The sequence below is a fragment of the Cydia amplana genome, chromosome 3, assembly GCF_948474715.1.
Source record: "Cydia amplana chromosome 3, ilCydAmpl1.1, whole genome shotgun sequence".
Taxonomy (NCBI): Eukaryota; Metazoa; Arthropoda; class Insecta; order Lepidoptera; family Tortricidae; genus Cydia; species Cydia amplana.
The window spans coordinates 12,347,821-12,362,979 of record NC_086071.1 but is presented as its reverse complement, the minus strand read 5'-3'; the positions used below and the strand labels follow the sequence as shown (position 1 = coordinate 12,362,979).

At 35.0% G+C, this 15,159-nt stretch overlaps 2 protein-coding genes across 2 annotated transcripts; one reads left to right on the top strand and one right to left on the bottom strand.

The window, feature by feature from the left end:
• LOC134662950 (mitochondrial inner membrane protease subunit 1) lies at positions 1 to 957 on the top strand. The gene is made up of 2 exons (XM_063519253.1): positions 1 to 217; positions 539 to 957. The coding sequence occupies exons 1-2, from the start codon at positions 110 to 112 to the stop codon at positions 893 to 895; spliced, it is 465 nt and encodes a 154-aa protein (XP_063375323.1). The 5' UTR covers positions 1 to 109; the 3' UTR covers positions 896 to 957.
• Positions 958 to 1,228: 271 nt separating this feature from the next.
• On the bottom strand, positions 1,229 to 10,849 carry LOC134662766 (lysosomal acid glucosylceramidase-like). Its single transcript, XM_063519056.1, has 12 exons — positions 10,774 to 10,849; positions 10,316 to 10,452; positions 9,303 to 9,426; positions 6,629 to 6,770; positions 5,672 to 5,828; positions 5,217 to 5,377; positions 4,483 to 4,612; positions 3,876 to 3,989; positions 3,192 to 3,336; positions 2,652 to 2,731; positions 2,086 to 2,366; positions 1,229 to 1,356 (listed from the first exon to the last, which is right to left on the bottom strand). The coding sequence occupies exons 1-12, from the start codon at positions 10,838 to 10,840 to the stop codon at positions 1,251 to 1,253; spliced, it is 1,644 nt and encodes a 547-aa protein (XP_063375126.1). The 5' UTR covers positions 10,841 to 10,849; the 3' UTR covers positions 1,229 to 1,250.
• Positions 10,850 to 15,159: the final 4,310 nt, after the last annotated feature.

Below are 15,159 nucleotides of genomic sequence, written 5' to 3'. Positions count from 1 at the left end.
ATATTAATATTCTCATTTTACAATTTTGTAAGATAATACGCCTGAAAATAGGCATCAGCTGATAATGTGCAGGTTATGAAAGTTACAACTTGTAAGTCCCTACAAAGCAATGCCGTTCTTTAAAGTTGTTGGCAAAACTTGTGGTTTTATAGGCTATGTTTTCCAATACGCTTGTATTACGCATTGCACGTTTGAATATATAGGAGATTTTGTGATGGTAAGTTAAAATTATACCTAATATATTATTTGATTTCTCCTATAGTTTTCATGTAAACTTTGTTTTCATTTTTATCCTAAATACTAAAGTGAGAGTTTGATTGCCCTAATCTATACCTATCTTGTTAAACCTAGATTGGGTGGTAGATTGAAGTGTCCAGCTTTGTCAGTAGAAAAAGGCGGCAAATTTTAAAAATGTAGGCGCGGAGGATACAAATTTTGAATTTCGCATATTTTTCTACTGACAGTGTTGACTTCCGGAGTATATACGGCAGTCGGCAAATAAAAACAACATACATAATTGCTTTTTGCATTGTTGCAGTGTTCAGGCCCATCAATGGAGCCTACTTTAGAAACAAATAATATTTTACTCACAGAGCACATAACTCCGAGGTTTCAAAGGCTACGTCGAGGTGATATTGTCATTGCGAAAAGTCCTAACAATCCTAGGCAGAACATCTGTAAAAGAGTAATAGGCCTCCCTGGAGACAAAATGAGGGGTCAATTTCCAAGAAGAAGCCAAGTGGTGCCAAGAGGGCATGTATGGTTAGAAGGAGATAATGCAAGCAACTCATCTGACTCTCGGCTCTATGGACCAGTGCCTCAGGGCTTGATCAGGAGTAGAGTACTATGCCGAGTTTGGCCTTTAGACAAAATCTCATCGTTGACTGATGTTTAACTGTTTTACCATACTTATCTCAAATTGTATTTGTAAATAAATAGCAGACAAGTATGCTCCAAGTTGGATTTATTACTGCACTGTGGAAATCAACTTGATTAATTGAGGTAAATAATTTTTGCAATTAAAGAATCTATAAAGATTTGTTATTTTACCCAGTAGGGTTTTCAGATTATCTGTTATAGTTAAGCATGCGGTAGTTTTGTACGTTAAACGCAGTGTTGGATGCATGTGTCACCGTCAACCTTACCGCTTCGTTTACCGCATAAAACAACCGCACGCACGCTTTATTGTTGAAGCAATTACTTACAAGTGTATTGAAATAAAACAATGTTTTTACAGTATGTGGTATGTTCTAATTTTGGTTGATTTCTATAGTTTTTATGGAACGGGCTTCCATGTGGAGTTCTATGTATCGGGTGTTGCTGACCTCGACGCGAAGGTCCACTGCACTGTTTCTCCTGTATGAAGAAGGACAGAAAATTATCTCCAAAGAATTTTTTCACATTTGGTTAGTTCATTTTTTTATCTTGATCACTCTCAAGCTTAGTGAGTTTTTAGCTAGCTAGGTCATTTTTAAGGTAAGTTTTTTTAAAAGGGAAAAACCGCAAGTGTGTGGAACACGCATAATGGAGGGTTCCGTACCTTCATGCAATACAAAAAAACCTACAAGCTAAAGGGCGTATCTTCGCGGCACGGCACTTAACCTACGTCGTTTTAATAAGATAAGTTGAAAAAGCTCGTAGCTCAAAACTATAAAAAATACCAGGAAAGTATTTATTAAGCTTTATTTTGTGATTTCTTTCCACGCCTGGTTCAAAGTTAGAGAATTTTAATGCCCCCTTCCCCCTCCCTAAAATATATGTTTATCAATTTTAATTCCTACAATAATCAGCGGCTACGTTCAAAAATATACCTACGCTCCAAATTTCATTAAAATATATTTAATAGTTTCCGTGTAGGTAAAACGAGTAATGTGACATACGGATAGACAGACGGACATGACGAAACTCCGACCGACGACTCATGAGGGTTCCGTTTTCATCAGCATGCCTGTCATTGTTGCTGCAACCAGCTGCGATGCAGTGTGCTTGCTTTAGACATATCTTGTTGTGACACCAGATCTAGTACAGGCCCCGCAACGCGGAGTGACACACGCCTGCCACGGTGGGACAGGATGTGCAACTTACGTATTCTGTAGCACCATCACGATATTTCCATCAGGCTTCAAAAAAGCTGCATTCTCTAGTGTAACTAAAGTTCTCCGCGAAGACTGAATTCTCCTTGAGCCTCTTGGGATGAATTTTGAGAAGTGACCCATCGCGTAAAACATAGGTTGCTTTATGAACTCGTCCTGGTCCCCGTATACCAGGATGGGTGCGTCGACGTAGTTATGGGCCCAATTTGGCCCGCCTTCTGGATCCAAGCAAAGGTTCCAGTCGATCCAACCGACCACATAATTGTTGAGATCCTAGAATAGGTAGTGAAACATTGTTAACAATATATGTTACCAAAAAAACGTAATCATAGTAAGCTTTCATATAAAAAAGCTTTTATTATGTTGTTTTGGATATCGACATTATGACAAAATTAGATTATGGCATTATGGGAGAATTAGGAGATAATGCGTAGGTATACTGATATATGTATGTAGTTCACATACACAAGCGAGGTCTAAAAACCATACCGTAACGTCATCTATTGAACAAAAATTGGAGGAACCCCACTTTACTACTACTTAGTTCTTTTTCCGTACCTGTAAAATACTCTTTGTGTATTTGCGGGCCCTGTCCCATGAGCCTATTTGAACCTGTTCCCTGTCCCAAGGCATTGGACCTGTTGAACATTTTATAAATATCGTAAGTTGAAAAAAAAAACTATCCTTTGTAGATGTGGTTAAATTAGAGTAGGTCGTACTTCGGAAAATCACAGATCGGTCATTCTACCGAACCAAAGTAAGCAATCAACTAGTTAGGTTCTTATTAATAGAACATAATCATCATGCTTTTTCTTTTACATAGGTGCCTACTTTTGTTTTCAATCTGTATTTAATCTTAATATGTACATACATAAATTCTCTTCTGTTTTCTTTCTAAACAGCTGTCATAATCATAATAACTAGAAAGCATTTTTTTTTCAAAATTGAAGAGCAACTGTAAAAAACAATGAAATAAATGCATTTGTATTTGTAAATTTTTCATTTTCACAGTTTGTGCTACCAAGATCGCAGCAAAGTCAGCATGAGAGGCCTGACTCTAATTAGATTTTTGTATTGCTAATTGGAAAATTTGCCTACCTTCACAAGCTTCCGTAGAAAGCAAAATTTTGTTAGGATACCGGTTTTGTATAGCAGTCATAATAATCGGAGGTATGAAGTTTCCATAATAATGTATTGCTGCGCCATCAATGTATTCAATAGATTTAGGATCTTCCGCTTCCATCTAAAAAAATGTATTGTCAATAATTCCGAAAGTGATAGGTACTTAAACTGCGTAGGTCTCTCGTTAATACTACACACAGTAGGCGCTCGGTAATCCGGCTCCTGAAATTTTTCCTTATTTTGCCGGATTGTAGGAACTATCGAATTACTGGACTTGTATGGGAAATAAAAGCTTTATATAGAAAATAAATTCTACATATCGAATCCAACCGATCTGTAATCCGGCGATCGGCTGTAAAAACTGCCTCGGGTCGTGTCACCCGAGCCTGAGTCGCTAATTGTTGGATTACCGGATTTGCGAGCATCGGAATACCGGGTGCCTGCTGTTTGCAGCTGTGGCGCATTAACATAATCCACTTAAACAACAAACGTAAATAGTGCCTGTCATAACTGCTTAACCACAAAACATGGTAAAATTACCGCGTTGTAAAAATTGAATGTTATTTAATAGTATGCATTTACTCTTTGAATGCACCACGTTTGAACACCTCATAAGTAGTCGTCACTCATTAGTAGTACCTATCAGTAATCAGTACATACCCCGAGTAAGTAATAAGGCAGATTATATCGTTGATCATCTACTGCCAAAATTAACGTGTTGTTGAAGCGAGAGTTACGCACTGTCGGTCCGAGATTGTTCGCCACCCAACTACCCTGAAACATAGCAAAACTTTATTTTTTATGATTTTTTTTGCGCTTTTCCTGTCTTATCATTATCATAGAAAGGTAGTATTTGAGAAATCGAACGAACTTCAAATTTTCTAAGTGATTTTGGTACATATTTCTTTATATCATCATTATTTTAGTCTCTAGTCGCCCACTGCTGAGCACAGGGCTCTCTTCGTGTACGCCACTTAAGCCAGTCCTGGGATAGTCTCATTCAGAAGTGTCCCGCGATTTTTCGAATGTCATCCACCCAACGAATTTCTTTATAGTAGGTAGGTAACTCGTGTATTAGCTCTGCACAATTTGATAAAGTGCAAAGTGCAACTGTTGATGAAGACCATAAAATTATGACCTGTTAAACCAGCCAATTTTGTTTGTGAAGGAATTGAAGGATTGTTTAGTTTTGTTCAACGCTGCTGCACGTTAGTTTGTACTTAAATCGCTGAAATGATGAAACGTGTTAAGTGTACAAAATATTTACCAGGTTCCGTGGTGACCATCCCACGGAGTTGAAGCTGACAAAGAATGCACCAAGGAATCCGTTGATAGGCTCGTTCGATGTGGTGATGGCCCATATCTTCACATCAGCTTTTTCGTATTCTTCCATGAAACTGTACCAATTGGTCATTAAACATGTTTAAATATAAAAATTACTTACATTATACTCCATGCCTTGTTGCCTTGCCTAACATATAAATATATCTAACGTACCTTATGTAGGTATTTAGATCAGAGAGAGTAGTAAACATTTAGGCATTTTAATCCTTCTCCTTGAAATTGATGTCCTTTAAAAATAATACGGGCTGCAAAAGCTAGTAACATTAAGGCGAGAATATAAATTTCAAGGAATATTTCCTAGCCAGAAATTGCTCACAGTAATCTACGCGGCCTCTACGTTTATCTCCAGTTCATGAATTAACATTAATTATATGTTTAAATTATAAACGAGCAATTCTTGTTTATTTATTTATATATATATATTTCGGGGATCTGGGTAAACGGCTCTAACGACTTCGTTTAAATTTGATGTACCTATGGCGGTTTTCGGGGGCGAAGAATCGATCTAGCTAGGTCTTATCTCTGGGAAAACGCTCATTTTTGAGTTTTTATATGTTTTTCGATCTTTGCTCGGTCTCCCAGATATTGTTTAAATTACTACCGTCAAGGGGGCCTTATGCTTGTTATTCACGTCTGAATGGTAAACAATGAACGCACCGTATATGGTAGTCTGCGTATGCCTGGTAGTATTCGGGTTTAACAGTTCCAAAACCAGTGATCCTCTCGTTGGTCTTCATCCAAACCGGCGGGGACCAGGTGCTCGCCGTTATCTTGACCTCGTCGGTCGCAACCGCTAGACTTCTCTTGATCATAGGCAACTAAAATTTAAAGACCTGTTATGAACTATGCTAACTAACAGTCACACCTAACTAGTCATGTTGACGGTCTATCCTTTTATATTCAATCACTACATAATATAAAACAAAGTCGCTTCCCGCTGTCTGTCCCTATGTACCTATGCTTAGATCTATAAAACTACGCAACGGATTTTGATGCGGTTTTTTTAAATTTAAATAAAGTGATTCAAGAGGAAGGTTTGTATAATTTGTTAACCCGTGCGAAGCCGGGGCGGGTCGCTAGTAAAAAATAAAAGGGTCAGTGAAGTAAATTACCTTGTAAAAGTAGTCTTCGGATGACAAAGTAAAATTGGACAACGCATGGTCGTACCAAGGTTCTTCGTTGTAAGTGTAGGGATGTGTCGAGAAATCAGCACCTCCTATAGGCACTCGTAACAAGTTGTATTCCAAACCGGTACTTGAGAAGTATGAGCTGAAAAAATTAATTAAGTTTTAAATATATTGACAAGATGTTACGTTGATTATGTAGGTAAGTACCTACTTACAACAGAGACTCGCGCCTGCAGTCAAACTGTGCAAACAGTTTTGCAGGAAACTGTATTAGATTATAAGTTTATTTCATGTATTAATAATAACAAAAAATAATATAAAAAAAAACTTTGTTTAGCTGTTGAAGACCTTTTAAGCTGTCTTCTTCATTAGGAAAATCTTCTTAATTCCTTTATCATTATTAATCTCATATATCCACAGTTCAGCAACATGAAGTGATCTCCAGTAACAAATCTGAACAAAACACGCGATATTTGGGACCCCGAGTTTATTGACGAGCGTTAGGGAATGTCTCCGTTTCAGTTTGGGCAAAAATGCTTTTATTATGTCCGGATGTTTTCCTTTACAGGTCGGAAATCTCAACCGACTCTTGTGATATATGAATATAAATATATTTTGTGAGCAGGTTCGATTACTAAATATATTTTAGCTGTCGATTCAGTTTTTAGATTCGGGCATGGCATCACAGGGTTAAAATCCTGACGTTGTGAGGGTTGTGCGTCGAACGAGCGATAACCCATTTGTTTTAGACGTTCAACTAGGTAAAAAAGTCGATCCGGTAAGTTCGAAAAACTTGCGATGCTAGAAGTTGTGATATCTGCCTACTTTACCCGGTATGTTTCCGGGACCACGAGTGTAATGACTAAAAAATGGCGCACTCGAAACGTCGGAGCCGATTTTCAAGTATATTCAACATGCTTCTTGCTTAAATATGTAACTTACTTAATAAAGTTAATTTGAGCTGCATCTGATAGTTTTCGCCAGTTGATAGCTGCAGCGTCAGTGATGGACCCTCCAAATCCTTCTATATACTGATATCGAAGAATCGTGTAAAGTCTAAATACAACTCGTCTTAAGGTGTCCTCTGCAAAAAGTAATCGTTAAATTCATAAAGTTTTTTTTCGTTTTTCTTCTCTTTTGTCAGGTGGGAATGAAACAATTTCAATTTTTGTAACAAATTATTGGTAAAGGTGGGAATAATTCATATAGATGATTTTAAGGAGCCCAGACACAATGATCTTGCGTTGTTTTATTAAATATTTTCTACTCCCGTACTTTTATTTGTCATTTAAAGGGTCGTGCACACACCTTTAAACCCCTCTCTTATAGTTGTCAAGACAAGTCTTTAGTCTATTCCCCAAAAAAGTATTTGTGCATACACGCAGTATCTTTTTGGCACTTTTACGATACTTCGTGTAATCACCACTTAAAAAATATTGTATTGAATACATTGTTGCCAACCTAATTTTAATTGTCATTTCTGACAGATGAGTGAACCATAGACATGTATTGTTTTGGTTAATCATCATCATCATCATCAGTTTTCATCTTTATAGGGCTGTATCTCCTAAACCGTGCGTCGTAGCGCAAAAATAATCAAATTTTCGTTCCCCTGTGAAACCCGTAAGTAATATTAAAAAAACACAAAAAACTAAAAAAAAATTTAAAAAAAGAAAGAAAAATGTTTATAGATTGTATCTCCTAAACCGTGCGTCGTAGCGCAAAAATAATAAAATGTTCATTCCTCTGTAAGAAACCCCTAATTAATATTTAAAAAAACAAAAACAAAAAAGAAATAAAAAAAAAACAAAAAAAAAACTTTATAATGCTGTATCTCCTAAACCGTGCGTCGTAGCGCAAAAATAATCAAATTTTCGTTCCCCTTTGGATCCAGGAAGTAATATTTAAAAACACGAAAAACAAAAAAAAAATTTAAAAAAATAAAGAAAAATGTTTATGGGTTGTATCTCCTAAACCGTGCGTCGTAGCGCAAAAATATTAAAAATATTAAAATGTTCATTCCTCTGTAAGAAACCCCTAATTGATATTTAAAATAAAAATAAAATATTTATCTATAGGGGTTAATCATCATCATCATCATCAATTTTCATCTTTATAGGGCTGTATCTCCTAAACCGTGCGTCGTAGCGCAAAAATAATCAAATTTTCGTTCCCCTTTGAAACCCGTAAGTAATATTTAAAAAACACGAAAAACAAAAAAAAAAGAAAAAAAAGAAAGAAAAATGTTTATGGGTTGTATCTCCTAAACCGTGCGTCGTAGCGCAAAAATAATCAAATTTTCGTTTCCCTTTGAAACCTGTAAGTAATATTTAAAAAACACGAAAAACAAAAAAAAAATTAAAAAAATAAAGATAAATGTTTATGGGTTGTATCTCCTAAACCGTGCGTCGTAGCGCAAAAATAATAAGATGTTCATTCCTCTGTAAGAAACCCCTAATTGATATTAAAAAAATATATATATAGGGCTGTATCTCCTAAACCGTGCGTCGTAGCGCAAAAATAATAAAATTTTCGTTCCCCTTAAGAATCACACGCACTGAACAACCTATCATATTAGGAAATTAAACAATCATCATCATCCATTTTTATTATTATTTCATTGCATTTCAAAGTAAGTGCTTGGTCGTAGAAAAAGTATTGTATGCAACGTTGTTTAACTGAGTCAAAAAATACTCGTGGCGTCTCACGCCAAAATACTCACGCCACTCGCCTTTTTTGACCCCTTTTAAACAACGGTTGCATAAAATACTATTACAGAGTTCCTATGACAACCATTACATTTTTCAAAACACGATTGACACTTATGTAGTAGATATTTTAAGTTCCATTTTATCACTACATAGTATAAAACAAAGTTGCTTCCCGCTGTCTGTCTGTCTGTATGTATGCTTAGATCTTTAAAACTACGCAACGGATTTTGATGCGGTTTTTAGGGTTCCGTAGCCAAATGGCAAAAAACGGAACCCTTATAGATTCGTCATGTCTGTCTGTCTGTCTGTCTGTCCGTCTGTCTGTCCGTCTATAACTACTCCGAAACTATAAGAACTATACTGTTGAAACTTGGTAAGTAGATGTATTCTGTAAACCGCATTAAGATTTTCACACAAAAATAGAAAAAAAACAATAAATTTTTGGGGTTCCCCATACTTCGAACTGAAACTCAAAAATTTTTTTTTCATCAAACCCATACATGTGGGGTATCTAGGGATAGGTCTTCAAAAATGATATTGAGGTTTCTAATATCATTTTTTTCTAAACTGAATAGTTTGCGCGAGAGACACTTCCAAAGTGGTAAAATGTGTGTCCCCCCCCCTGTAACTTCTAAAATAAGAGAATGATAAAACTAAAAAAAATATATGATGTACATTACCATGTAAACTTCCACCGAAAATTGGTTTGAACGAGATCTAGTAAGTAGTTTTTTTTATACGTCATAAATCGCCTAAATACGGAACCCTTCATGGGCGAGTCCGACTCGCACTTGGCCACTTTTTTTAAATAGATAGAGTGATTCAAGAGGAAGGTTTATGTATAATTTGTTAACCCGTGCGAAGCCGGGGCGGGTCGCTAGTACATGATAATATGTGACTATTACCTTCCTCATCCTCATCTTCATCCTCATCCTCTGACTGTTCCTGACTTTCTACCTCGGGTACACTTTCTTCGCTATTCGAGACTGTCTCGATCACGCCGAAGTTTTTTTCGAATCGTTGTCCAGCCTGAAATAATAGTTTGCTATGTTTTTGATCAAGTGGTCACTACTTAAATCAAACCACTATACTCCATTTTTTTAGCATTAGAAATAGGGTAAACAATCTTGATGTGTCTTTTAATTGAAAAACACATTTTAAAAATAAGTTACTTCAAATATGTAACAATTATGAATCTAATACGATCATTTATATTCTTCTGCTTTCATAAGTAATAGTAACTGATTTTTAAAAAGCGTTTTTCAAATAAAAGACATGTCAAGATCGCTTACCTTCTTTCAAGTTCTTTCTAATGCTAAAATAACGAACTATAGTAGAGGCAAGAGGCGGAGGAGCTGCCCTAAGGCCTGAACCCGTCAAGTTTTTGCCCGTAGGAATTTAACGGAGTTTAAGTATGGCCCTCGGATCAAAAAGATTTGAAACCAATAGTACAATATAATACATATAATTTTTATGAATTACCTAACCCAATCATTCTTATATTTTGGCAAAAAAAAACCTGTATCAGAATTTATTTCTTCAAACTGCTGCCAGTAAGTAGGTTAACGTTTTAGGTATCAAGTACGTCTAACCAATTCTAAATACCACTAGCGTTCACTACGCATATTGGCGCATCAATATGTATGAAGTATTTCTGAGCTTACTTTAGTTATATGTTATGTTATATTTCGGTATACATATATGTACATATACGAACTGTGTGCGCACAAATGGATTGTAAAATAAAATGGATGCAACTAAGTGGTAAGTGTCACAGCTCTTGTATGTGGTGACTCTGGTGACCGTAAATCGTATATTGCTATGCTTCACATTGCGGAGACTATATGGCGCGAATCTCTTTAGTTTAGTTCTACGGAGATATATATGTATGTAAAATGCTTAACTAAATTTTTCTTACATCGCTCGACGTGTAGGCGACAAATGTGCCAGGTGCTGGGTCCTCTCTCGTTATGGTATCACAGTACGTAGCGTCGCATACGCAGACTATAGAGCGGCCCTCAATGCCAACGTCTCGGGCGCGACATGGCAGGTCCTCTGTACAAAATCAGCAAACGTTTATAGGTACAATTTAAATATGTAGCAAAGTGGCACTGCCAGCGACCCGTTAGGTGGGTTCACTGTTCGTAGCTGCTTTTCGCTACAAAGCGAATAATTGGCTACGCTCGTAGAGTGTATGCGTTAACTGGGAAAAAATCCATTAACAGGCCACTCGGAAAAGTAGCAATAGATAAACTAAATTAAGGCTGAGCCAGAAAGTTGGGACTCGTTGTACAGGCTGAATAAACAGGCCAACAATGTTTTAAGCCCTTACACTTTTGCTTTAGGTATTATATAATATATCTCTAGTGTACTTACCGGTGTCCCCTAGTGCTATAACTGCACTTATAAGGAGTGTTGCAAGACCCAAGCGTGACCCGCGCATCTATGACAATGTTTGACAAATTAGGTATTATGATTTAAAATATTTAGAACACAACGGTTACACTCACTTGTATTTATAAGTCATTATTGGCGACATGTTTAAAAAACATATTTAAAAACATGTCTCAAGAAAGTTTAATTTCGATTATTATGGTTTAATTTTAATCGGTTCTGTTATGAGATGACAGTAGACTGGCTCACTTTATGATGCCTATAAGATCAGTGTAGGATTTGCCAGAGTATTAATTTATTAAATGCGACATAATTGGCATGTTTTTGCTATATGTAGATCAGTTTATATACCTACATGGCATTAACATTTGCAAATCTATCACATATGTATGTATTTTTAAACCTGTCCGGTGTCAAATGTGCTCTACATTTTATAGTGTATATGATTTTTATCTTATTTATGACGGACACTAAAGAAATCAAAAACTCGTCCGACACACTTTAATCCTTTGTACTTAGGTGTGATATACTAGATTAACTTGCGTTGGTGCGAGCGATTTGTTTTAATAACTTCCCACACTATCCCTAAACTACTTAGTCTGTAACCAACTCCGATGTTCAACAACTTGTATATCCTGACCTTAGTTCTTTCAGATCAAATTTTTTTTAAATATGTACGCATCCTCGCTTTTTTTTACTAGCTTGGAGATAAGGACAATTAAACTTCACTCAAAATATTACAAAAATACTAACTTACCTTCCACGCCGCTACCCACGCAATGGGAGATCAAAATTATCTGTAGATTAAATATCTAGTGATACCAGATGATTAAAACCTAATTATCTTTTCAAATTAATTGATTAGTGTTATTTATTAATCAATAAACGATACTCACAAGTATTTGCATAGTATTTCCATTTCCATGTGTCTTGTCCAAAAATGTGTTTTTTTTTTTAACTCTATTGTATCATTCCTAAGCTGAAGTAGCTAAATATTTCGATGATAATCAATATTTTTTTATCTGATAAAGCCTTCGCAAATGTGCACACCTGCCCTAGTAGCACGGTCGCATTTTTATCGTTTATCACCATGCCTGTCACGTTCTAACAAGTATGTAAGTGCGAAAGTGACGAGCATAGTAATAGTCGATAAAAATGGAACCGTGCTGAGCCCGCTGCATTATATCAATCGTATATCACTATGAATTTCTACATCTAGGTATTTGTCATTCAGATGCATGTAAAATAAATATTAAATAATTATGCCTGCATAACTAGGGTTAGTTGTCGCAGATTTTGAGCGCATAAAATTATGTATGTCTAGGCAGCCAAATAAAATAGAAAATTATTATATTTTTACTCCTGTCGCCATTATTTTCAGACATCTGAACATTCTATTCAGGGTGTTACAGAGAGAGCTCTAGTTTCCAGTATTGTACTATCTTTCGAGCCACTCTACAGATTATGAAATAGCGTACTAAAAAAATTATGCCGTTTTTAGGATCCTTATGATCTTCAGAAGTAAGTACATACGTTTCAGTATGTAAGTACATCGAGCTGAACTTTATTTCTCGAATTACTCCACATGATCACCATTATGTCCTGATATCCAATATTTTTTTCAAACCATTTATCAATTGCGTGATTTATTTGTATGTATAGCCAATTTTACTAGTAGATACAAGTCTGGTAAAATATAAGAACTCTTCCGAAAGTTTTCAACTGCTTCGGTTATCAATAACCATAGCACTATCCATTTGGAATTATGAAATAAAAACTCCGCTTTTATGAAGACAATATAATTAAATTTTCATACAAATCTTTAACGTAATATTATCTTTAAAATACTGTACACAAAGTCGGCTGGTCTTGTAGAAAATCATTTACCTACTACTAAACATATCAAAAGAAAATATTATTTCTCAAGAAAAATACTATTGCATAATCTTATAACGAAAAGCAAATGATTGTCTGCAACGCTGCCGACTAAATCTTTTATATTTTTAGTTTGATATGGCAGATTGTCGATATGAAAGACTTTTAAAAGCGAAGATCGCTTAGAACACTAGCGGAACGAAATGCACTAAAGGTATACCTATTTACATAATGAATTTACACATTATTTCCATCTATAAAGTAAATTAAAAAATGTAAACTACCAATGACAATTTTGTTTACACAGCATTTAATCTCATTTGAGTAAAATGAACCATAGAAATGTATAATATCACAACAAATTAGATCTGTTTTTCACACGCCAATAAAAGGCCGATTTCTTGATACCTACATTAATGAAATCAAGTCGAAATTGCAACCAAAATTAAGATATTTTTTTAAGTACCAAATATGACATTAGTTTTACAATCGGAAACGACCATCGCCATATAAAAAAAAACTTAAAACTATTCACTTTACAATTATCTAATATAACTATATCAAATAAATACAAAAATCTCTTATTGTTATTATCTAAGATAATATTTGCCTACCTCATGTCTTGAAACTAAAACTATTTAATGCACATAAACCTTAACGCAGTTTAAACTTAAATGTGCGCACGCCGTTGCGCTGTTGGAGGACCCTTAAAATATTTGACTAAAAGAGAGATCAAATCATTGCCACGTAAATACTTATTGTATAATCGGCAGGTTGTTTCGAGTAACGTGTCAACACTTATTTGTACTTTGAGAGTTGAAAGCGAGATGCCTAGGTTGCTGCGGTAAATTAGACAGATAATAATTGATTAAAGACATGATGTCACTGGAAGTGGGTGCTAATATGATATAGTATTGCTTTCAACCTAGCTGCCAAGGGATTCGTGCTCCTATATCAAAGTATCCAAAGTGATCATGCACGGAAAGATAAAGTTAGACATAAGTATATAAGTATAGATCTCAGGTATTTCAAAAAATATATAATACAAGTTGATGACGCGTCTTTCAATGTAAATCACGAATATATTGAGTGTGTGTAATTTATCGCTCCGGTAAAGATTCAGTGTGGCAAGCAAAAAACAATGCACAAATCTGAGTTCACTTACTGAAAAAAGGAAAACCATGAAAAGTGTAGGAATTATAGAAAACAGACGTTCATATTGTATGAAGTTCATACATTCATACTATGAACAACCTATGTTCGGAAAAAAATGGGAAGGGGTAAAAGTGATTTCTCTCGTTTGAAAAGGCATTTGCTTAAGAAACTAAATAACAGAATATTCATCAGGTTAGTGAAAAAAAAGATAAATAGAACCATTCGCCACATTTAGGTTGATTTAACCTATCGGTTATTTTAATCAACACAACATTGTACCACAACAGTGCTTAACAACTGGTTAAAACTTTTTGTCTTTAATTTACTAGACACTTCTTAATAATTCTTACATATGAAACCTATGAATGATTCATGGTATCCTACACTAAGTTTTAATCTTTCCACTGTTCTAATATATTTTCCATAAATTTTTGCAATACGTTTATTAAACACAGTGAAAAGACTAAATATGCTCAAGTAATTTATGTTAATGTAACATAATTATAGAGGCACTGTGTGTATTCAATTCTATCTTCTTATTTGATATTATTTTACACGCGTCTACTGAACGATATTGTTTTAAATTTTAAGAATTATGTAAAATAGTTATAATATAATGTAACTCTTGACATATAGTTTTGAGACCCAAGGGAAATTAAGTATTTGACTACCTTTTGTTGCAATTATTTTGATTTGTAGGAAAAATGTCAGTGTTTTATTATAACGCTTGACGAGTCAATTCTAGTTTTTTTTGTATATAGTATGAGCTGTAATGTCGCAATTGTAATATAAAGTTTTACCGAATCTGTGGGAATAGCCACTCTAACACTATTTACAATTAAAACTTGAAAAGATAATCTGAATAAGACGCCAAACGTCATGTTGCGACTACCTAAATGAACAAAGAGATTAGGTACCGAAACATTAAAATATAACTATTTAAATTGAGCTATACAATAAACATTTAGTTACAAAAATATTGTAGCGTTATTTTCAGATCACAATTTACTATGTTACGATTGCAACACTATCAAATTACAGATATATTTTCTTCTAGATCTGTCAAATCATAGGTAAGTATAAAGTTTTTAATAAAACTGGAAAATAATAATTACTATGTGGCCCGAGAGTCAGACTTTGTCACCATTGATCTTTACTAATTAATGAGCTATTGAGTTCTCTGCTATCACCACTGAATTTCAGGTTCCGTAGCCATTGCAGTGCGCCTGATAGGTCGAATATTTGTTAAGAGCATTTAGTTCCAGTAGAGCCAATGTTGCGGGTTCAAGTCCCAGTTGGGTCATAAAACCCTTTGAAAGCAGTGCATACAGCGATATG

Coding starts and splice junctions, on each gene's coding strand:
- LOC134662950 (XM_063519253.1), top strand. CDS start 110: ATGCCGTTCTTTAAAGTTGTTGGCAAAACTTGTGGTTTTATAGGCTAT. Junction 218..538: donor ATATAGGAGATTTTGTGATG/GTAAGTTAAAAT, acceptor GCATTGTTGCAG/TGTTCAGGCCCATCAATGGA.
- LOC134662766 (XM_063519056.1), bottom strand. CDS start 10,840: ATGCGCGGGTCACGCTTGGGTCTTGCAACACTCCTTATAAGTGCAGTT. Junction 3,990..4,482: donor GATGGTCACCACGGAACCTG/GTAAATATTTTG, acceptor GCTATGTTTCAG/GGTAGTTGGGTGGCGAACAA. Junction 2,732..3,191: donor TTCTACGGAAGCTTGTGAAG/GTAGGCAAATTT, acceptor AATGTTCAACAG/GTCCAATGCCTTGGGACAGG.